Source organism: Palaemon carinicauda, chromosome 2 (assembly GCF_036898095.1).
Source record: "Palaemon carinicauda isolate YSFRI2023 chromosome 2, ASM3689809v2, whole genome shotgun sequence".
In the NCBI taxonomy this organism is placed as follows: Eukaryota; Metazoa; Arthropoda; class Malacostraca; order Decapoda; family Palaemonidae; genus Palaemon; species Palaemon carinicauda.
The window spans coordinates 149,283,028-149,306,939 of record NC_090726.1 but is presented as its reverse complement, the minus strand read 5'-3'; the positions used below and the strand labels follow the sequence as shown (position 1 = coordinate 149,306,939).

The window sequence follows — 23,912 nt, the reverse complement described above, 5'->3', positions numbered from 1 at the left end:
ACGCTCATCCAAGAGAGCTTTGCGGCTGTTGGGAGACTGGTTAGAGTCTAAGAAGAGGTTAGGGAAGACAGCATTTGCCTTTCCCCTATCTAAACTCTCTTCTAGATCGAGCGTCTGGTATGCCACGGGAGAAGTTCTCGGCTTGGGAGTTCCTGCCTCTGCCCAGGGCGACTTCTCAAGTCTTGTAGACTCTCCCCGCCGCCTTGCCATGAGACGCTCGAAGGTTTGTTGGTCACCATCGGACCTGGACCACCTTCTTAAAGGGATATTTAGGGCTTTCGAAGTCTTTAACTTTTTAGACTGGTGCTTAGGAGCCCTGAGCAGGAAAATCTCTTCGGTAGATAAGGATATTTCCTTGCTCATTATATCCTGCATAGACAAGGCCGTCCGTGATGGGTCCAATGAGCTAGCTGCCTCATTCACGTCCGGAGTCCTGAAGAAGCGAGTGTCTCTCTGTTCTTTCCTGTCTGCTGGAGTTACGCCATGCCAGAGATCTGAACTTCTCTTTACTCCCCTTTCCAAGTGCCTGTTTCCTGAAGCCTTGGTAAAGGAAATTGCCGCATCGTTAGTTCAGAAGGACACCCATGATCTAGTTGCGTCTTCGGCTTGCAAAGCTCCCCCTTTGCCTACATTCTCTGCTAGACCGAGAATAGACACTCCAGCGTCTCGCTTTATTCCGCCCTTTCATGGCAGAGCCTCCAGCAGAGGAGGTGCTCGTGCCGAAGGGAAACGAGGGAAGAGGAAAGGACCTAAGTCCTCCAAGGGCAGAGTCTGACTGCCCGCAACTTCAGACAGCAGTGGGAGCCAGACTCAAGAACTTCTGGCAAGCCTGGGAGAAGAGAGGCGCAGATCAACAATCTGTGAAGTTACTCAGAGAGGGGTACAAAATCCCTTTTGTACGCAAACCCCCTCTAGCGACGTCCCCCATCGATCTCTCTCCCAGGTACAGAGAGGAAGAAAAGAGACAAGCTCTGAAACTGGAAGTGTCTCTTTTGCTAGAGAAGGGAGCGGTGGTCAAAGTCTCGGACCTTCGATCACCGGGATTTTACAACCGTCTCTTCCTAGTTGCGAAGAAGACAGGAGGTTGGAGACCGGTGCTAGACGTCAGTGTTCTGAATGTCTTTGTCACAAAGACGAAGTTCTCCATGGAGACCACAAAGTCAGTCTTAGCAGCGGTCAGGAAGGAAGACTGGATGGTCTCGCTAGACCTAAGGGACGCCTACTTCCATATCCCCATTCACTCAGACTCCCAACCTTTTCTGAGATTCGTCTTTGAAGATGTGGTTTACCAGTTTCGGGCCCTGTGCTTTGGCCTAAGCACAGCTCCTCTCGTGTTTACGAGGCTGATGAGGAATGTAGCCAAATTCCTCCACTTATCGGACATCCGAGCCTCCCTTTATTTGGACGACTGGCTTCTCAGAGCCTCTTCCAGTCGTCGCTGTCTGAAGGATCTAAAGTGGACTCTAGATCTGACCAAGGAATTGGGACTCCTAGTCAATTTGGAAAAGTTGCAGCTGGTCCCATCCCAAACTATTCTGTATTTAGGGATGGAGATTCACAGTCTAGCTTTTCGGGCTTTTCCGTCGGCCCCCAGAATAGATCAAGCCCTGCTATCCATCCAGAAGATGCTGAAGAAGGAACGCTGCTCAGTCAGGCTGTGGATGAGTCTGGTAGGGACGCTGTCATCCCTGGAACAATTTGTATCACTAGGAAGACTACACCTCCGTCCTCTTCAATACCATCTGGCTTTTCACTGGAAAAAGGACAAGACGCTAGAGGCGGTCTCGATCCCGATTTCCGGAAAGATAAAGTCTTGTCTGACTTGGTGGAAGGACAATATCAACCTAAGAGAGGGTCTTCCCCTGGCTGTTTAGACTCCCAACCACGTTCTCTTCTCGGACGCATCGGACTTGGGCTGGGGCGCGACACTGGACGGTCGGGAATGCTCAGGCCTGTGGAACTCGAGTCAAAGGAGCATGCATATCAACTGCAAGGAGCTGTTGGCAGTTCATCTGGCCTTGAAAAGCTTCGAGTATCTCCTTCGAGGCAAAGTGGTGGAAGTAAACTCGGACAACACCACGGCCTTGGCGTACATCTCCAAACAAGGAGGTACCCACTCACTGACGTTGTACGAGATCGCAAGTGACCTGCTCATCTGGTCAAAAGGTCAAGACATCTCCCTAGTAACGAGGTTCATCCAAGGCGACTTGAACGTCATAGCAGATTGTCTCAGTCGGAAAGGGCAAGTAATTCCAACCGAATGGACCCTCCACAAGGATGTGTGCAAGAGACTTTGGGCCACTTGGGGTCAACCAACCATAGATCTCTTTGCAACCTCGCTGACCAAGAGGCTTCCAATCTATTGCTCCCCAGTCCCGGACCCAGCAGCAATACATATAGATGCCTTCCTCCTAGATTGGTCACATCTGGATCTCTACGCATTCCCACCGTTCAAGATTGTCAACAAGGTACTGCAGAAGTTCGCCTCTCACGAAGGGACAAGGTTGACGTTAGTTGCTCCCCTCTGGCCCGCGAGAGAATGGTTCACCGAGGTACTTCGATGGTTAGTAGACGTTCCCAGAAGTCTTCCTCTAAGGGTAGACCTTCTACGTCAGCCACACGTAAAGAAGGTACACCAAAGCCTCCACGATCTTCGTCTGACTGCCTTCAGACTATCGAAAGACTCGAGAGCTAGAGGCTTTTCGAAGGAGGCAGCCAGTGCGATTGCTAGAGCAAGGAGAGCGTCTACCATTAGAGTCTACCAATCGAAGTGGGAAGTCTTCCGAGACTGGTGCAAGTCAGTTTCTGTATCCTCGACCAGTACCTCTGTAGCTCAAATAGCTGATTTTCTCTTATACCTGAGAAAAGGACGATCCCTTTCAGCTCCCACTATCAAGGGCTACAGAAGCATGTTGGCATCGGTCTTCCGGCATAGAGGCTTAGATCTTTCCAACAATAAAGATCTGCAAGACCTCCTTAAGTCTTTTGAGACCACCAAGGAGCGTCGTTTGGCTACCCCTGGATGGAATTTAGATGTGGTACTAAGATTCCTCATGTCAGACAGCTTTGAGCTAAAAGAGTCAGTGAGATTCATGCCTTCAGCAAGAACATTGGATTTTCGTCGGAAAAAGCTACATGTTCGCTGCAACTTGATTTTCTAGCCAAAAATGAGCTGCCTTCTCGGCCTTGGCCTAAATCTTTCGATATTCCCAGCTTATCGGAGATCGTAGGCAATGAACTAGAAAGAGTCTTATGCCCTGTTAGAGCTCTTAAGTTCTATTTAAAGCGTACTAAACCTTTACGAGGCCAATCTGAAGCTTTATGGTGTTCAGTTAAGAAACCATCCTTGCCTATGTCAAAGAATGCTTTGTCATACTTTATCAGATTGTTAATACGAGAAGCTCATTCACATCTGAGTGAGGAAGACCGAGCTTTGCTTAAAGTGAAGACGCACGAAGTTAGAGCTGTAGCAACTTCCGTGGCCTTTAAGCAAAATAGATCTCTGCAAAGTATAATGGACGCAACCTATTGGAGAAGCAAGTCAGTGTTCGCGTCATTTTACTTGAAAGATGTCCAGTCTCTTTACGAGAACTGCTACACACTGGGACCATTCGTAGCAGCGAGTGCAGTAGTGGGTGAGGGCTCAACCACTACAATTCCCTAATTCCATATCCTTTTAATCTGTCTCTTGAAATGTTTTTAATGTTGTTTTTATGCGTTGTCCGGAAGGCTAAGATGCCTTTCGCATCCTGGTTGATTTGGCGGGTGGTCAAAGTCATTTCTTGAGAGCGCCCAGATTAGGGGTTTGATGAGGTCCTGTTGTATGGGTTGCAGCCCTTGATACTTCAGCTCCTAGGGGTCTGTCAGCATCCTAAGAGGATCGCGAGGCTCCGTAAGGAAGACGTACTTATAAGGCAGAGTAATCGTCTAAGTCGACTTCCTTACCAGGTACCTATTTATTTTGTTTTTGTTATATTGATAACTTCTAAAATGAAATAAAAACTCTTAGCTCATAAGATGTAAACATATTTAACTGGTCTCTACCCACCACCCTGGGTGTGAATCAGCTATACAGTGAACCCTCGTTTATCGCGGTAGATAGGTTCCAGTCGCGGCCGCGATAGGTGAAAATCCGCGAAGTAGTGACACCATATTTACCTATTTATTCAACATGTATATTCAGACTTTTAAAACCTTCCCTTGTACGTAGTACTGTTAACAAACTACCCTTTAATGTACAGAACACTTAATGCATGTACTACAGTACCCTAAACTAAAACAGGCACAAATATTAAAGGTGATTTTATATCATGCATTTCCTAAACATGCTAAAAAGCACGATAAAAAATGGCAACCAATGTTTTGTTTACATTTATCTCTGATCATAATGTAGAAACAAACTGGAGGTAGAGCTTTGCTTATTACCCAGACATATTTCCCATACTTTTCCCTTAGAACTACATCACATCTTCCTACTTTAGATATATAGATATATATATATATATATATATATATATATATATATATATATATATATATATATATATATATATATGTATATATGTGTGTGTGTGTGTGTATATATATATATATTTATATGTATACACATATACATACCTACATATATACATAAATACATGCATACATATATATATATATATATATATATATATATATATATATATATATATATATATATATATATATATATATATATATATTACTGTATATATATGGGTTATGGAAAAAATCCGCGAAGTGGTGAATCCGCGATGGTCGAACCGCGAAGTAGCGAGGGTTCACTGTATATATTCACCGGCTAAGTTAAATATTTAAAAATGATATTTTAATTATAAAATAAATTTTTGAATATACTTACCCGGTGAATATATAAATTAAACGACCCTCCCTTCCTCCCCAATAGAGACGCAGTGGGATATGAAGAAATTGAGTCTTTGTTTACATTGAGTATGGTATCTGGCCGACAGTTGGCGCTGATGGGCACACCCGCAACCTGTATAGCGATCGCTGGCGAGTTTTTTACAGTTTTTTGTCTGTCAAGCAACAGAGTTGCAGCTATATATATTCACCGGGTAAGTATATTCAAAAATTTATTTTATAATTAAAATATCATTTTTCCTGTTTTTTATCCTTAGGGTGAAAAAGCAAAAAAAGTGAATGAGGAATAACTGGAGAGATATTAAGAAGTACTGAAATCACAATCCTGAACTACCATGGGAATAGAGGACAGGGCTATTAAGTTTAAGTTCATGAAAACTGAAACATTAAGGTGACTTCCTTGTGTCTGAGAGACCATAAAGTGTGAACTCTTTCATGACATAGTTGGTATCAAGCATAAAGATGATTGAAGGGGTTTTTTATCTGACGGGATTTATGGTTTTCCAAACAGATACTTTCCAATGGTAGTCCAGTTCTGCTATTGAACTGTCTGTATACCTCTTCATGTTGGCTATTTCTATTAGCAAATCAACACAAAAGATAGTATTGCTTTAGACGTAGGAGTGTGGTCTGATTTCATCCCTTGTTATTACAGGGCCTTAATGAGTAAATAGGATATTACACCAGTTAAGCATTTTCTTTACTTGATGGAAAATTTTAGTGTTAGGAATTTTTTGTGTGATTGTTTCATGTATGCAAAGGGCCATTTTAGATGTGTACACTGTTATAATAATATTTTTTATATTTCAGGTTAGTAGTGTTTACAGTGATGGCGTGACACTAAGTCAGGCAAAAGAACACCAGCTGCAACAGCAACAACCATCATCTCAACAGCAGCAGCAGCAAGAGCAACAACATCAGCATCAGCAGCAGCATGGGCAGCATCAAGCTCAGAAGATCAACAATAACGGCCCCACAGGTTCATCCATTCATCACCACCACCATCACCACCATCATCACCATCATTCAACTAGAGGTAAACATCTTACTCTTAAGTGAGAGTTAACATGAAGGTTATTAAATTTCATTTATTGCTAAAAAAAATTTATGTTCAGTACTACAGTACAATAATACTTGAATCGTGTTTAACATGCTTAATTGTATTTTGTGTAAAATATACTTTTATGGCCTTAGAGGAAAATAATCTTTCTTACCAGCTGGCAAAGACCTTAAAGGATTACTGTATACCATTGTATACTTTCGCGTTATATGGCAAATGTCATGTTTGGTATTGAGTAGAATACATATTCAATCCAAGCGCAGAGGGGCAAACTGTTGGTGAATATGAAATTCTGAAACTGTTGCATGTCAGAGGAGCGTATCTGAAGGAAAAAGTATACTTCAGTTTATATTGAACAGATTTTCAGTTTCATTCATTTTTGTCGTAAAGGTAATTGTTAGCCATTTTAATCCAAGCTCCGCATGAATAAATCTATCACTGGGATGTTTTACTTGAACTCGATCACAAGAACTATTAGCATGTAGAATTTAAAAAAGAATAATTGTATTATTGGATGAGTTCTCTTTTCATTGATATAGTTTTACATGTTTCAAGAATATTAATATGGGTAGATAACAAAAGAAAATTATGGGAAATATCTGGACATGAAATAAGTCCTGTGGTGCTAAAAGGAATAAAAATCCCTGGACATAAAAAGCATCTTATGATATTCAAATTATTAATGAGTAATTAGAACAAGGTTAAGATTAGAATACTGTTAAAACTCAAGTGGAATGTTAGAAAAACACACTGATGTTTACTCTTGAGTCATACTAGTCTAACATGAACAATGGGATTGTTCAACCATAAATCATTCTAGTCTAATGTGAACCACTCCTATTTTTTTCATGGTGTTATACATGACAGGAACAGCATAACAATGCTATTTTAACTCTGGTATCAGCCCAAGACGCCTGGCAGATTTGCCTTCTCTTGTCCTTGTCTCATCAAGAGTACCAGTAACATTTATAATATAATTGTTGAAAATTTCTGTAAAGGTTATTCCAAAATTTAATAACTATAATAATTTCAATAGGTAAAAGAACTCTAGGATTGTTTTATTAGTGTTAAGGAAATTTTAAGCTGTTGAAACCATTGTTCATCAATACTGTTCTTTTCAGTTTCCTCATCAAGAAATAAAAAAATCGTTGTGGTTTTGCTTAATATGTTGTCCTTAAATTTCTGAAATTTTTTATCCATTTTCCTTCAGGCGGAGGCCCGGGTGCCACTTACCAATACCAGCAAAGCCAGCAACCCGTACACCAGCAACGTGCATCTACCATCAAGCTCCTAGACCCGTATCAGAAGTGCTCCACAAAGGTACGTCATTATGCCCAAGTTTGAAGTCAGATGATGCGTAATTGTTAGTCATCTGAGTCAAGGTATTTGGGTCAGCGTGGCAAATTCAAAGATTTACATTAGTATACATAAATTTAAACTTTTATAAGAAAAACATTTTTTTTCATACAAGCCTATTGGTTCTATATTTCTTCATTTCTTTGAGCATGGCAAACAGTCACAGGATTCATATTCTGGATCCAAGAATCTTCTACTGCATAGTGTGTCCTGCTTACTGGTATTGCTATGCTTCAATCACGCTGTTCCTATGCAAAATACAAACCATGTTTGTTTCTAACGATACTTATATCTTTTTCTTTTGCATTTTAAACTTATTGAACTAGATATTGGGATAAAAACACGTAGGAAAAGAAATTAGGTTATTATAGTTTGATCTCTAGAAAGGAACTTGCAGGATACACAAGATACGGTTATCAGTTATCCCCTGCTTTTTACTTATTCAGTCAGTGACAAATTTTTTTTGGCAAGCCCTGATCCCAAATTTCCGGTGATCCTTGAAATGTGCCTAATTTCCCCCCTAATAACAAATTTTAAAAATTTGTTTTTATCATTTTTCAAGATAAAATAGTAATTTTCTACCTTAACAAATTAGAAAACAAAAACAAATATTAAAATGAATAGAAATCTATAAAATGAATAAATTTGTGATATTGAAGAAAATATTAATGTTATTTACAGGTACCCTGAACCAGAAAGACTAAGTAAATAGTTATAGCCCATAGAAATTTGTTTGATTCAGATATGATCAGTCATCAAATTACTCTTCTAAAAAACAGTGTCATACATTATTCAAACACCTTCTTCTATAGATAATGAATGCCTTATTAGCACCAAGCCAGTCTGTGGTATGATCACATTTTGTATTGTAATTGAACGGATATTTGACAGATCTCATTTTCATATAATTTTGGTGACAATGACCCGCCAGTTCCCTTCCTCAAGAAATAAAAACCTTACATTTTTTAATTATTTATTGCAGTTAGATATTAATTTTCAGACAGTTCATTGATAACTAAGTATTCAGAAAAGTTTACTAATTTCATCCAAAACATAGAAATAGTTAAGATGGAGATGAAATGTGATCCTGGGGAAACAATACTTAAGACTGGAGCAAGATCCACAAAATTAAGGGTGAAGCATAGGTAATATCAGTAAGCTGTACATCTCTTGTGCGTTGGAAGATTTTTCGTTTGTGACTACTTTGAATCTAGGAAGTGAAGTTGAATCTGTTAACTATACAGCTATTGTATTCCATACTGTATTTTAAGCAGGCCATATATTCCCACATGGTGATCTTTAAAACTTTGTCTGTACTCATTGATATTTTACATTTTTTTTCCTCTTTCCAGTTATAGTTAAATTCATATAGGACGGGAAATCTGCTGACATTACTTGTTTTTATAACTTATGGTGTTGTGATTTAGACTCAAGTTTATATTACAGTTTTTATAGAAATTTATTTTTTGTGGGCATTTTTTAAATGTTATGTTCCCTCTTACTTGGAAAGGCTTTGTGTTTTATGATGTGTGATTTAGCTTTTTCAAATATCACAGGTGTTAGATTCATATTATCAATAGAGTGCCCAATAATGTTAGAATCCTTTTATTCAACTAATACTGTATCATGTAATATTAAAGAAATCTAAAATGATAGAGTGATACTGTACATTATTAATGGTCGTGCCTAGCTGAGTATCAGAATATCTTCTTATGAAAGAGTAAAGTACAGTAACTTTTCAAGAAGTATATTGTTATTAGATTGCAGGAATGACTGGTGTTTTTCAACTCCATTTACTTAAAAAGATGATATTTACACAAAGACTATTTTTTATTTTCATCAAGGACTAAAGTGGGTCTGATATGTTTTAATGCATTTATTTTTAATTTTATACTATATGACAAGAACTTTATTGGAATAGACCCATGAATTTAAAAAAATGCAAACTGATAAAAATACCTAATTAAGATATGTTCTTCAATTGTCATAAATTTTTTTTTAAAAGTCATAAGTTCATATGTGCAGCAATAGAAGCTGGTAACAATGTGTCAAGATCTTGCAGTATTATATTCAGACTTGCCTTTTACGTATAAGCTTAGATTTGGGTAGTGCTTCATCTTTGGCATCAAGATAGCAGCTACAATGACTGCATTCATGATCATGATCAGAACCTTTTGAATATAGATTTTTTATTGTTAAATCTGTTTTAAGTAGAAATTATTAATTTTGATGTTTGATTGGTTTCGTATGGTATTTAATACAATTTTTTTTAACTACTGCAATTCCATCTGCGTGTACTATTAAGTTTGAAATTTTGCTTGCTGCAGGTCCAAAATTCATCATCCTGATAAAAGTCGTTCTACCTTATCAACGTCTCGTCTAACTTTGAAAGCCAAAATCTGGTAATTCAAGTTATGGCTGTTGTTAATAATGATATATATTTATATATATATGGAAATAAGCATTCCAGGTGGAGGGTATATGATGTTTTTTGAAAATAGTATTGAATTATTAGAGATGTTATCACTAGAGATTTCAGGTGTATGGAGAGCCTCTTGAGTACTACTTTCTTTATTTAGAATAGCAGTTTATGTATCATCTACTACACCCTTATTGAAAATAGTTTAAACAAAAAATTCTGTCCAGCAGTTTAGTTCTGCCAGTTGTTTGGATGCTAGTACTGTACTTTGAATAAATAAAGATTATTGAGAATGGTTATTAGCTTTAGATATAGATCCTGCTTCTGGTGATAAGGTTTTAGGCAAACATTTATTAAAAGTTTTGTGGAAAAAAGTTTATTTGAAAACTTATTTAAAGAAAGTTGCCTATTTTAGGTATGATATTATTTTCAGCGAAAGTGCTTTGACCACAATGGAAGTAGTGGCGGAAGCTCAGGTGTAGAGAGCGTGAAGGTGGGCGCCCCCTTGGGAGGCGGCCCGGCCACGACCGCCAAGACGGTGGCCCACGGGAAGGTTGCCCTTGGTGGTGGGCCCCACAATGCCACCAAGGGCACAAATTCTGCCCAAGCTGATGGAGATTATCAGGTATGTTATGTTTTGGTAGTTGATTATACAATCTTTAACTTTTGAAAATTTCTTCTTAATCCAGTTCTTGACTTTCTCTTACTTACATAAAATGAAGAGTTATTCGTGTATTATAAGGGCAGCTTAAAAAACTGTTAATGAATGAGAATTATTTAATATCAAATTTTATCGTTGGGTGTTATTATTATTTCTTTAGATTTATAACCTTCAAGATTTTGAATATACTTTGTGGAATTTTGGCAGCCATGTAGTGAATGAATCAGCTGTCACCAAAGGCAACAAGGCTCTACAAATCAAGTATCAGGTTCTGTTGTTTGTTCCTCCATGTATACAAACCTTTCGTTCATTAGAATAGGCAATGCGTTCAGCGGAGCTGGAAAGGCCGTTGAAATTGTTGAAACGGTAGTTAAGAAAAGGTGGAGAGCGATGGTGAGTAGATTCATCCACTCCGCTCCCTGTCAAAGACTTTTCACTTTCGTATTTGACTGCAATGAGTACAGATATACTGTTGATAACCCTTCTGTTTTATTTGCAGTAGCAAGAATGACAATAGTTAAAATAAAGCTTCAACTGAATAGATAATTTCATGAGCAAGAATGGCAATAGTTTAAATTGAACTTTAACTCGAATAGATCAAATCATGAGCATGAATGGCAATAGTTGAAATAAAACTTTCAACTCTCAATAGATCAAATCCTCAGCAAATCATCTTCCCCATATGAGCCTTTGAGATGGTAATCTGGCATTGGGAAGAGAGTTGTGAGTTGCACAGACAGTTGTATTAACCCATTCTGAAGGTTAGTGACCATAACCTAGAACATGTTGGAACACAATTCAGCCTTCTCTATCCCCTTGCTTCATGAAGTGTCAGTTAGTAATCAAGAAGAAGTGCATTTGTGTCTTGTGAGGGCTCTGCAGTGCCTCTGAAAAGGACTTGACATCCCAGGCCGAGTGAAAGTGATTCCTCCATAGCACGGGCAGAATCAAGAAAGAGGGATCAAAGAACAGGCTGTGTCTGGCCTTGAGACAATCAAGAGCATACACTTTAACCATTTGGGGGCCGGTGTCAAGGAACTAGCCTTTTGTATTGTTACACTGGATCTAACATTGATGCTACAGTAGTAAACTGCATTTATTTCTAACATTCTTATGAGACTGGATCTGTACTAAATAGTTCTCCATCCTCCATTAATGAGGGGGAGGATGATGGAATGAATACCAACCCATTGGCCATCATGCATCAGGTATTCCATTCCAGACTGCATCCCCCCTTGGGGAGAAGACAGATTCCTTCATTAACAGAGTACCGGGTACATAACCAAGTACTAACAAATTGGAGGTTGATGTAGTTTCTATGGGGACTTCATATTCCAAAAAATTGAGTCTCCCTGTTTTTAAGGCTGAAGGATTTGTATACATGTAAGAACTTTGAGTTTTTCCTAGCAATACAAACCTGAGTCCATTTGGAGTTGAGCATCTCACCTCAACCACCCTTCTCAGGCCTGAACTAAAAGTCTAAAGTGAAGAGTCTTTGACAGGAGAGTTAGCAGGGCTTCTTGCCCGTGATCACCGCCTGTTGTTAACTTAGTTCGTTAATGATTTTAACATCCATTCCAGGTCTGCTGAAGATGTTCCATAACTTTTAAAGGACTCAGAGGATTGTATAGCTAGAAAAAATATAAATTAAAGTAAAATTTTATATATTTTGTCATGAAGATAATGTATTAATTAAATGCCATTATTGTTTTGAAATAGTCTATGGTTCTCTAGATTTTGCACTTATTTTTGTGTTTCTACTATAGACTATGCATTTAATTATTACTTCTGTAAATTAGTCTTTTGCTACCAGGTTATCATAGGGCTCAATTGGACATATAATTAAGAAGAGAGAAAATTAAATAATATACTGTAGATAAGTTCAGGCCAGAAAGATAGAAAGGAAGGGATAGGGATCAGTTGAGTGTATTCGGCATTTTTTTTTTTAAACCATAAATCTAATGCTTTGATTTGCTTTCTTTGGTAATTTTTAATATTGTGTAGTATTATTTCGCAGTTTCTTATGCGAAATTTCACGTTTTGACTTGCACTTTTTAACATATACTATATTTGGCAATCTATAACTTAATTTTAAACATCTGACTTAACCGGTGGATATATGTATAGCTTAAGTCCCGGATGTCACGGCAGAAATTCAAAACTCGCGGCAATCGAAGATTGAGTAGCCAGGTGTACCACCAGTGAGCCCTCACGCGACAGTACTTAGAACCATTTCATGTTACCTCAGATTTTCTCTGCCGCCCATGCAGGTAACATCGTTGGATATTCACTCGTTAGTAACCTGAATTTTGGCAGTTATCTTGGTGATGTACTGTTAAATTGGTTATTGGCATTCACTTATTTTGGTTTTGTTTGGTATTTGATCGCTATTAGAAGTTTTTTCAACCTACTGTAAACTAACGAAAAACATGATTGCGGTAGGTAAACACCCCGCCTACTCGATGACGTCACAGTCATATGACGTAAGCTATAATATGACTTGCAATTTCTTTCTTTTTCTACAAAGAATGCTAAGTGAATACTATCTTACAAAGTATTTCAGTTTTATAAGATAAAAGGATTATGTTATTTTAAGAAAATTTTTGTCCTTTTAGTATACTTTCTTTCGATAGAGTTTCAAAGATTAACCCTTTTACCCCCCAGGCTCTTTGGAAATTTCCACCCCTTAATCCCCAAGGGGTTATTTTTTCCCCAGCACATTTTGCAGTATATATTTTTTAAATTGCTCTAACAGCCTTAATTTTTGTCATAGAGAGGTCAGGTTGGTCTCATTCTCTTGGAAAATGCCTGTATTTTCTCAAAAAATTATTAAAAATATGAAAAAAAATGTTTTTATAGCATATTTTTTGCAAGGACGTACCGGTACGTCCATGGGGGTAAAGGGATGAGTTTTGTGAAACGTACCAGTACGTCCTTTGGGGGTAAAAGGGTTAAATAAACTAGCGTTCAGTTTAATTTACGATACGCAGTTCTCAGTAAATCGATATAGTTTCACGATTCTTTGTATCGTTTACTTTTTCGTTATTGGGAATACTAATATTTTTCGTATAATTATAGATGTTCCATATTTATATATATATATATATATATATGTATGTATGTATGTATGTATGTATGTATGTATGTATGTATGTATATATATATATATATATGTATGTATGTATGTATGTAATATATATGTATGTATATATATATATGTGTGTGTATATATATATATATATATAATGTATGTATGTATGTATGTATATATATGTATGTATGTATATATATATAATATATATATATATATATATGTTTATATATATATATATATATATATTTATATATATATATATGTGTGTGTGTGTGTGTATGTATATATATATATATATATATATTTGTGTATATATATATATATATATGGGTGTATATATATATATGTGTGTGTGTGTATGTATGTATATGTATAATATATATTATATATATAATATATACATATATATATATTATTCCTGTATCTGCTCATTTGATATTTTATATAAGATATTTTGTTTACATTTTATATAAGATTCAGAGAAAACCTATTGCATTCTCATTCAAGCCCTTGACAGAATAGTAAGATCTCTCACAATGGGCATGTCTACTTATGAACGAGTTTAAAAGTGCAAGTTTTTAGTGCTAAATTAGTGCAGTGAATTTATTCAATACAGTGAAAGGTGCTTCTGCTCGGACCTGTCGTATCCTAGCCTTAGACCTCTAAGCTCCCCAACCTCTGGGAAAAGGAATGTCGATTGGCGAAAGGAAACGAGAGGCGTTAGCTTGGCGCCGAGCGTCTTGTAAGACCTGAGCAGAAGTCCCCTCGAGCGTTCCTGTTGACGCTTCCCAGAACGCTCCGCCCTCGCTGTAGGTAAGGCGAGGTAAAAGTGTTATCTAACGCCGCAAAGCCTTGGACCTTTCTAAAACGCAGAGTTTTGGACTGCTAGCTACTAACGCTGCTTTAAGAGTTTGACAAGATGTTTGTAACTTAGTGCAACTTCTTTGTCTCTCTTGTTCAATGATCGACAGTTCTAGACGCCAACGGCATAGTTCCGAGCATCTGAATTACGAGTGTGTTTAATCGCGAGTGTCTAGATCGCGAGCGTCTAAAACATGAACGCCATTGTTCCGAGAGTCACGTGACGCAGAACGTCAAGCAGTTGCATGGCGTCTGGCTTCCAACAGTTGAACTTGACGTCGAATGTTAGGCAGTTAGACGTGATGCCGAGTGTCGTGCAATTCCATGGCATCAAGCTTCCAGCAGTTGGACTTGACGTTGAGTGTCTAGCAGTTAGAGATGACACCGGGCGTCAAACAGTTGCATGGCGTCAAGAGTCCAGCAGTTGGACTTGACGTCGAGTGTCAAGCATGACGCGGAGCATCAAGCAGTTAGATGTGACGCTGAGCGTCAAGCAGTTAGACGTGTCGTTGAGCTTTAAGACACTGAAATCATGGTTACACCAGTTGGGCCAAACGTCGAGATCGCGAACGTCTTAGTTCCGATCGTAATGACCGTGAGCGTCTAGCGTTGGAACATTGTTACGCCGGACGCTATATTAAAAGATACAGAAATGAATATTAACTGGAAAGATATTATTTTCTCAGACCAAGGCCCGCTTGAACTAACTCTTGGTGTCTGTTAGAGGGCGAGAATTAAACCCCTAAAATCATTGAAGCCAGAATTCAGGACCTTAAGGAGTTGACTCCTAGGATGATGGAAGACTGGATGCAATCCAAGCATTCCACCGAGTCTCTCAAGGAATACAGGCTAATGAGGCATAAAAACCTATGAAGCCAGCTTCCTTATCAGGTATGCCAGGATAGCAAGGGTGGTCTTGCGCTAGCAAGCCTGGGAGAGGAGAGGAGCAGACCTTTGGTCCTTGGTATTGCTAAAGGGTGGATGCGAAATCTTTTTCCTAGTGAAACCTCCTTTATTAGTTACTCCGATAGACCTCTCAGCCAAATACAGAGAGGAGCCTAAGAGACAGACTATGCAACATCAAATGTCTCTCTTTTTGGAGAGGGAGGCTATTGTCCGGTCCTGGATGTAACTGCTCTCAGCGTCTTCGTTCGGAAGACAAAGTTCTCCATGGAGACATCGAAATCAGTCCTTACAGCAGTAGGAAAGGTCCACTGGATGGTCTCTTTAGACCTCCAGTATGCTTACTTCCACATCCTCATCCATCCAAACTTCAAGCAATACTTGAAGGTTCGTGTATAGGAGGAAGTTGTCCAGTTTTGGGCTTTTTGTTTCAGTCTAAGCACCACCCCTCAAATAGATGGTGCGTCTGTTAGGACCTGTCGTTCTTCTAACTCTAGACCTCTTCCAAGGAATGTCGACCATAAACTTCTTCCAAGCTCCCTATCCCCTGGGAGAAGGAATGTCGAACGACAAAGGGAACGAGAGGCTTTAGCTCCCAAGCAGACGCCTCCTCGAATATACCTATTGACGCTTCCCAGGACATCCACCTTCATCATAGGAAAGGTGAGATAAAAGTTTCGTCATCTTCGGATGACGCAGCGCCCTGACGAGGCTGGCGTCAATTTCCAGACCTCTGAAGAGGAAGGTGGACACGGTCATCAGCGTCCTATCATGACACCACAAGCTTCTGGTTGTAGTCTTTGGAGCAGTCCTGAGCGTTTTTTCATTCTACCGAAGAAAACTCTCCTACCAAACATCCTTTAAGGATGTCGGCAACTGTCAAAAAACGTCCAACTCACCCAGTTGCAGGACAGTTGTCTGAGCCTAGCGTGATCTCGGTTCATGCTCCTTCTCCACCATCAAACTGGTTATCGTCTTCTGAATGCTCTGCGTGTTTTTTAAACGGTGTAGAAAGAGAGCTTGTGGTAGACGTGACGTCTCCTGTACCACAACAGGTTGACCCTAATTTTATTATGCTGCTAGATATGCAACAGAAACTCTCTTCACTCATGCTAGTTTATCAGCCTGCGAACAACAAGAGAGTAGCAGGCCTTGGCCCTGAGCATCAGGTAACTTTACACCGGGACACCAAGCGTAGGGAGGTTACTAGTCGAGATGTTCTTGATAACGAACGTCTTTACAACTCCCTTGTTAAATGTCGTAATTTAGCCATTTTAACCCAAGGAGTCAAGCAGACAGATGTAACGTGGAGCTTCCAGCGGAGCATGACGTCCGGCAGGAGGTGACGTTGAGCGTCCAGCAAGGTAACGTCGAGTGTCTTAACGGGACGTGACGTCAACCATCAAGCAGAACGCGACCCCGAGCGTCAAACAGCTCGTGACATGGACTGGTACGTATTTCCACCGTTCAATTCATTACAAAGTGATGCAAAGTTTGTGTCACACGAAAGGAACGGATTGACTCTAGTGCCTCTTTTGTCCCTCAGAGAGTGGTTCACAGAGGTACTGGAATGGATGGTAGACAGTCAAAGAAGTCTTTCATTAAGAGGGGATTTACTCATACAACCCCACTTGGAAGGTACCATAAAAATTTCCAAGCTCTTCATCTAATTGTCTTCATATTATTGAAAAGCTCACAAGAACTTGAGGTTTTTTCAAAGGAAGCAACTAGAGCTATTGCAGGAGCAAGGAGTACTTCCTCCATCAAGGTTTAACAATCTAGGTACGAGATTTGTTAGAGAGGGGTGCAGAGTCAACTCTCTTTCCTCGCCCAGTACTTCTATAACTCAGATTGCTGACTTCCTGTTACATCTTCGAAGGAAATGTAATTTTGTTATCCTCTACCATCATAGGATACTAGAGTATGTTAGCATCTGTATTCATGGCACAAAGACTTGGACTTTTCTAATGTTAAGACCTCCAGAAACTTCTCAAATCGTTTTAAACATCAAAGCAACAGCTCCATGATTCACCAGTTTGGAATCTGAATATTGTCCTGAAGTTCTTTATGAGTGACAAGTTTGAGCCCTTGCATTCAGCTTCATTTAAGGACCTCACGATGAAGACTATTTTTGGTCAGTCTGGCGACAGCTCACAGAGTCAGTGGGATTCATGCTTTTAGCTTAAATGATTGTTTTTTTCGAGATCACAAACCTATCTGCTCATTGCAGTTAGGCTTTCTCGCCAAGAACGAATGCCCTTCTCAACCTTGACCCAAGGCTATTGAGATTCCGAACCTTTCGGATGTGGCTGGCGAGGAGTTAGAGAAAGTCCTGTGCTCAGTAGGAGCCCTGAAGTTATATCTGAACTGAACGAAAGAGTTGCGAGACTAGTCGAAAGCTCTTTTTTGCTTGGTCTAGAAGTTCACGTTACAGATGTCGAAGAATGCACTTTCATTCTTCATCAGGCTCTTAATTAAGAGGCTCATGCACTTGGCAGTAAGGCAGACTGCAAGTTTTTATAAAGACCAAGACGCTTATAGTTAAACTGTAACAACTTCGGTGGCCTTCAAGCAGAATAAATCGTTGCAAAGCATTAAGGGCACAACCTTTTAGAGGAATAAATCTGTGTTCGCTTCACATTATTTGAAACGTGTCCAGACTCTTTATGGGGACTGCTTCACTCTGGGACCATTCGTAGCAGCGAGTGCAGTAGTGGGGGAAGGATCCACTACTACGTTCCCATAATCCTAATACCCTTTTTTTCTCTTGGAACTTTTGTATTTTTATGGTTGCTTGGAGATTGGTCTACAGTCTTCCACAATCATTGATTTTAGCAGGTGGTCAATTTTGTTCCTTGAGAGAGCCCGGAACAAGGGTATTGGTTGAGATCCTGTCATAGTGAGGTATTTATACCGTTTTGACAGCTCCTAGAGATCTTTTCAGCCCCCTGAGTCGATCGCTGGGTCTCATAAGGAAAGCGGACTAATGAGTAGTATCATAAAAGTCAGCTTCCTTGTCAGGTACGAACCCTTAAGCTTGTTATTTAACTCTTAAGTAATATTCCAACAATGTTGGCTGTCTCTGACCCTCCACCAAGGGTGTCAATCAGCTATATATATATATATCCACCGGGTAAGTCAGATGTTTAAAAATTATATTTTCATTATAAAATAAATTTTTGAACATACTTACCCGGTGGATATGTATAATATAACTCCCTCCCTCCCCTCTAGAGACCTATGGGCTTGGAAAATCTGAGGTAACATGGAATGGTTCTAAGTACCGTCACGTGAGGGCTCATTGGTGGTACACCTGGCTACTCAATCTGCGATTGCCTTGAGTTTTAAATTTCTGCCGTGACGTCAGGGACTTGAGCTATATATATATCCACTGGGTAAGTATGTTCAAAAATTAATTTTATAATGAAAATATAATTTTTACATTCTTACTTTTTCTTTGGTAATTTTTTGCAGTTAAAAAATTTGATGCCAGATTTAACATTTTTGCATTATTAGAAATTAGCTAATGCTGTACCAAACATGCAGTTAACAAGAGTTGGCTGTACCATTTAATGCACCTCATAAGAATATTGGGATGTTTTAGTGAGAATTTTTTTTTTTTTTATTTCCAAGTACTGTACTTGTGTACCCCTTGGCCATTTTTCTTGAGATGCAATTATGTAAATATTCAATACAAACAAATTAGGTTTTGTAACTGGTTAGTGTCCTATTTACTTTTCCTTATAGCTCATCAAGTGGTATGAATTCAATGGGGACAATGGATGCCAGTGAGGCTATGGAAAATTTCAGTTGACGTAATTTGTTCATTGTTGTCTTTGTTAAAATAGTACTTGGTATTTAGGGGTAAATATAATTATGTATGGAAAATTTTTTTAATTTCAGAATTTCATAAGGCCAATTCTCTAAACAGCAATGACTAGAATATTGTTTTTGGTACCATGGATAGTTGTTTACGATAAAAGTTAATAGGATGATAGGGTTATTAAGTTTTTTTTTCTACATATAGATGATAGGCTAATAAAATTATTTTGTGCAGATTACACTTATTGTATTAATAGTACAGTATCTTGAAGTGAAGTGTATTTTTTTCTATAATAGTAAAGGGATGCAAATTTATGGTTTTCCTCCTCCTTTGCAGTTGGTTCAGCATGAAGTATTATACTCACTCACAGCCCAGTATGAGGTATTGGAGTTCCTTGGCCGTGGCACATTTGGCCAGGTGGTCAAGTGCTGGAAGAAAGGCACCAATGATATTGTTGCCATTAAGATCCTTAAGAATCATCCATCGTATGCTAGGCAAGGACAGATTGAGGTAAGAATTTTAATTTTTTTAATTTTCCCAAGCCATGGGATTAAGTGAAATAACTTAAGGTTTTGATATATTTATATATATTTTTTTTTTTTATTTTAATGTTATCACCCTGTTTTTTTTTCTTCTTTTTTTATTCAAATTTCTTGTATATCATACAAAACTTTGTGATGCAGCAATACTTTATGAATCACAAAATTTTATAACCTTTGGTTACTTTTGAGGTCTTCTCTCATCATTGTAATCAAAACTTTGGATTTTGGGTCTTAAAGCTTTTAGGTTATATTTTAGTAGATAATTTTTTTCCATGTGTTTTGCATGAGCAGTATATAATGAATTTTTTTTTTTATGTAAGAAAATTCCTTGCCTTCTTATAGAAGTATTGCCAATTGTACAATATAGGGGCTTCTTGATATACACAACTCTTATTTATTTATGAATTTGTCTGATGGCAGTTTTGCATAATAAATATTTTCAAATCATGTCCTCCACTCACTATGGCAAGATACTTTTCGGCAGCTTCATGATCAGCCGAAACAGATTACTAGAAATTTTGAGTTGGAAGACAATAGTAAATGCAAAATTTTGGAAACCACCTGGGGCATACTGTACTTTCATAATCAGTATAATGGTTCAACAGTCTTTTGAGTTCTTGTTCTAAGGAAATAGATTCATAGATTGCTTAGAATGATTACATGTTAGCACAACATATTACCAAACACCTAAACAATATTAGTGCCAAGAGTAAGAAAAATCTAGAAATAATTATTTTTGTTTTTCAATGACAAAAGCATGAGTGTCAAAAGATGAACAGAATAATGCTGCTTATGTATTATGGTAGCATTCCACATTTGCAGTATTCAAACTTGAAAGCCTTGGACTATTTCAATCATAAAATTTCTGATACTGTAACAGAAGCGTTATTTGGAATTGCGTATTGTATACTTGTGTAAATCAAGAAGTGACATATATACAGTATATATATGTACTGAATGGTTGAAGTGCTGTTTTTTTTTAAATAAATTTAGTAATAATGTGAGGTATAGTGATTTTTAAATGATTAAATTTTTTATTTCTAGGTTGGGATCCTGACCAGACTAAGTCAGGAGAATGCGGATGACTACAACTTTGTGCGTGCATTTGAATGTTTTCAGCACAAGAACCATACGTGCCTGGTGTTTGAGATGCTTGAACAGAACCTTTATGATTTTCTCAAACAAAACAAATTCTCGCCGCTGCCTCTAAAATTCATCAGACCAATTCTTCAACAAGTATTAACTGCCCTTCTTAAACTTAAGGTTTGTGTTGAAATATTGTTACTTGTTAACCAGAGGTTGCACATTTATGTTTAACTTCAGCACAATCTGATTTTGAAAATAAAATAATAAATATGAAAAAGAAAGAGTAAATTAGAAAAGTATGATACCCTTTCATCATAGTTTTCAATTATTTTTCTATGGAAATAAGTCTTCCAATTGCTGAAATAAAACTGTATGGCTGATCGATTGAGATATGCTATTGAATTACAAGTGTAATACTGTACCGAAACTTCGAAATAATACCAAAAATGTGTTTTAATTGCTAGACAAGTGTTGTTTTAGATATAAAAATCCTCCAGGTAGGACAAACGCCATGGTCCCAAGAGACTGGCTAGTGCTATTTCTACAAAGAAAAATAAAACTGAAAATTATGAAGTCAGTGCCCCTGAATTCCAATTGTGGCTTTTGGTGAACAGCCTATATTTTACTCAGAAGTATCAAATAAACGCACCGGTACGTTAATTAATTTTTCAAATTTCTTCCCGCCAGTACGCTCCATTTCCACCTAGTACGCTTATTAATTTTTCACAAATCTTCCAACCAGTATGTTTATTCAATACTACCTATCGTACCGGTGGTAAATTATACAGGTAATATTTTTTTTTATTTTCTTAGCTGAAGTAGCAATCGAGATCTCAAGTCATAGCGTACATGTAGGTCAAGCAGAAGTCGCTCTCTGAACACTACGATACATGCGTTGTCTGATTTCAGTTTCTATAAATAGACATGCTTTCCCTTTGTGTCTGTTTTCAAACGTCACTTATTTCATGCCGATTTATGATTTAAACGATGTTAAATCACACTTCTATGTTAGATAAACCCTTAAGAGTTTACAGGTATGCAAAACGAACCTTATATCCGAGAATAAATTTACTTTGAATAACGTATCCTAACAGCGTAAGGCTATCGGAGGCGGCTTAGGAGCGATAGATCTGAGTCTTCGGATCCTGACGATTATGAAATTTAACTCGTATCCGTGGACGCTGTTTACACGAATGTATATTTTCATCATTAGGAGGTGACAAAAATTACAATTTGATACATTATTCAGGATGGATGGCATATATATATATACATACATATATATATATATTTTAAAAAATATATTACCGTATTTCCCGTGTCATAAGACGCACCTTTTTTCACGAAAAGTGCCCTCCAAAATCACCCTGCGTCTTAGCAATTAAGAAAAAGTTGTATATGGGAGTTTGACACCCTTCAAACACCCAACTATTGACATACAAGCACTCAAACTCACGAGAGATAGAATATAATCCTACAATTATCATTAATATGTAATAAATTCATTTATTTTTATATTGCACATCCTTCAATGAAGTACAGTAGCATTTTTTTTTTCTTTTAGTAATCAGCTGATGACTTGCTAACCCTCTTCTACAAGAAAACATGCCAACTAATAGTCTCATAGCAGACAACACTATGACAGAGTTGTTTATGATGTATATATCTATATTCTCATATTTTGTTGACATTTTGTAATAAAGCAATATATTGATAATGACTTTGTTGCCTGAGTTACGAAATAATACAAACAGACAGTTGGAAAAAAATTCTGTTTGTTGAGTGCAGTATTACCAAGTTAGCAGAGAAGTAACTAGACCTAGAAACACATAAACAGTAACAAAATTATTCCACCTAAAAGAATGTCTAGATTCCTTTAATCAATAATTACATTTTGTGTGAAAATTTATAGGCTGTACGAGGGATTTTGGAATTAGTACTAGAATTTTAAATCTTTAACAAAATTTTATGTACCTTTGGCAATGCTGCTTTGATGTAAACAACACTTGAAACACCAAACACACTGACTAAACATGTAGTTGTGGTGGAAACTATGACAACTTTAGAGGTTTCTTATATGAATATGTAATCAAATTGGGATAATCGGCTTATAGCTAATTAATATTAACTTAAATATTTCATAATTCACCCAAAATAAGAAAAGTTACGTTGCAAGACAGTAATCACGCTAGAGTCTCTGACTAGGGATTTGTATTAAGAAGTTTTTAAAATCCTAAATTTTTGTTTTCTAGAACTGCCTTGCCAATTTAAGGGTCCGTCTTACCACTTATGACATGGGATATACGGTAGATATCCTGTTTTCAAGATAAATAAATGATAATACTGAGTGAATTTTACCTGGTGAAAGTTTTTTTTTACAATAATAAATAGCTTTTTCTTTTTCTTTGTTTTTATTTATTTGGGGGGGTGGGGGGGGGGGACAGTTTCAGGGTTTTGGGATATTGGGCTCGCCTAGCCTTGGACACTGCTGAGTTGAATTTGTCGTTGGCGAGTACAATCGTAGGCCCACTCGCTATTCATGGCGAGTGCAATAATAAAATATAAAAAAAAAAATAAAACATAATAATAATAATAAAATAAATGAATCATATCTGCGTCCTGAATTTAACGTCGTAAATTTTTGGGCAGCAAGTAAAACGATCGTAGAATTAGAAAAATGAAGCGAAAGAATATGCAATACTATTGTAGACTCGCCCTTCAAGAAATCGTTAATTTTCCAGTCAGTACTTTTATTAAATTTTGAGATTTTTTCCACCCAGTACTTTTATTCCATCAGTACTTTTATTAAATATTGAGAGTTTTTCCACCCAGTACTTTTATTCCATCAGTACTTTTATTCGATACTTCAGAGTACATGTAGAGTAACAACTGTATTCTCTCGAGGCTGAACGCCAAACTGTTAAAATAAGGATCCCGAAATAACCTAAAAGTTGAAAGTGGTGTTGGACCCCTTTTAGTAGATGGATCCCTAATTACAGCACCTGAACAAATATGTGACTGTCTAACTCTGCAGCTACAACCACACCCCTAACTTTTTAATGCTATTCAAATTATGCAAAAGGAATTAAGAAATGTCCAGGTATCTCATGTGGTGTATTCACCAATAAATGAGGATATTCCTGAGATATTTAGGAATGCAGTCACATACCCAGCATTAAAGCCTAATAGGAAATGCTATCGCTTAGGA

General features: G+C 37.7%; 1 protein-coding gene across 7 annotated transcripts in view; it reads left to right on the top strand.

Moving 5' to 3' along the window:
• Nucleotides 1-23,912, top strand: part of LOC137627752 (homeodomain-interacting protein kinase 2-like) — a 162,152-nt gene that overhangs the window by 53,036 nt on the left and 85,204 nt on the right. For all 7 annotated transcript variants that reach the window (XM_068359083.1, XM_068359092.1, XM_068359074.1 and 4 more), the window contains 5 exons: nt 5,710-5,935; nt 7,170-7,279; nt 10,168-10,359; nt 19,413-19,586; nt 20,663-20,881. In XM_068359083.1, coding sequence (XP_068215184.1) covers nt 5,710-5,935; nt 7,170-7,279; nt 10,168-10,359; nt 19,413-19,586; nt 20,663-20,881 — 921 coding nt within the window. The remainder of the gene's footprint in view (nt 1-5,709; nt 5,936-7,169; nt 7,280-10,167; nt 10,360-19,412; nt 19,587-20,662; nt 20,882-23,912) is intronic.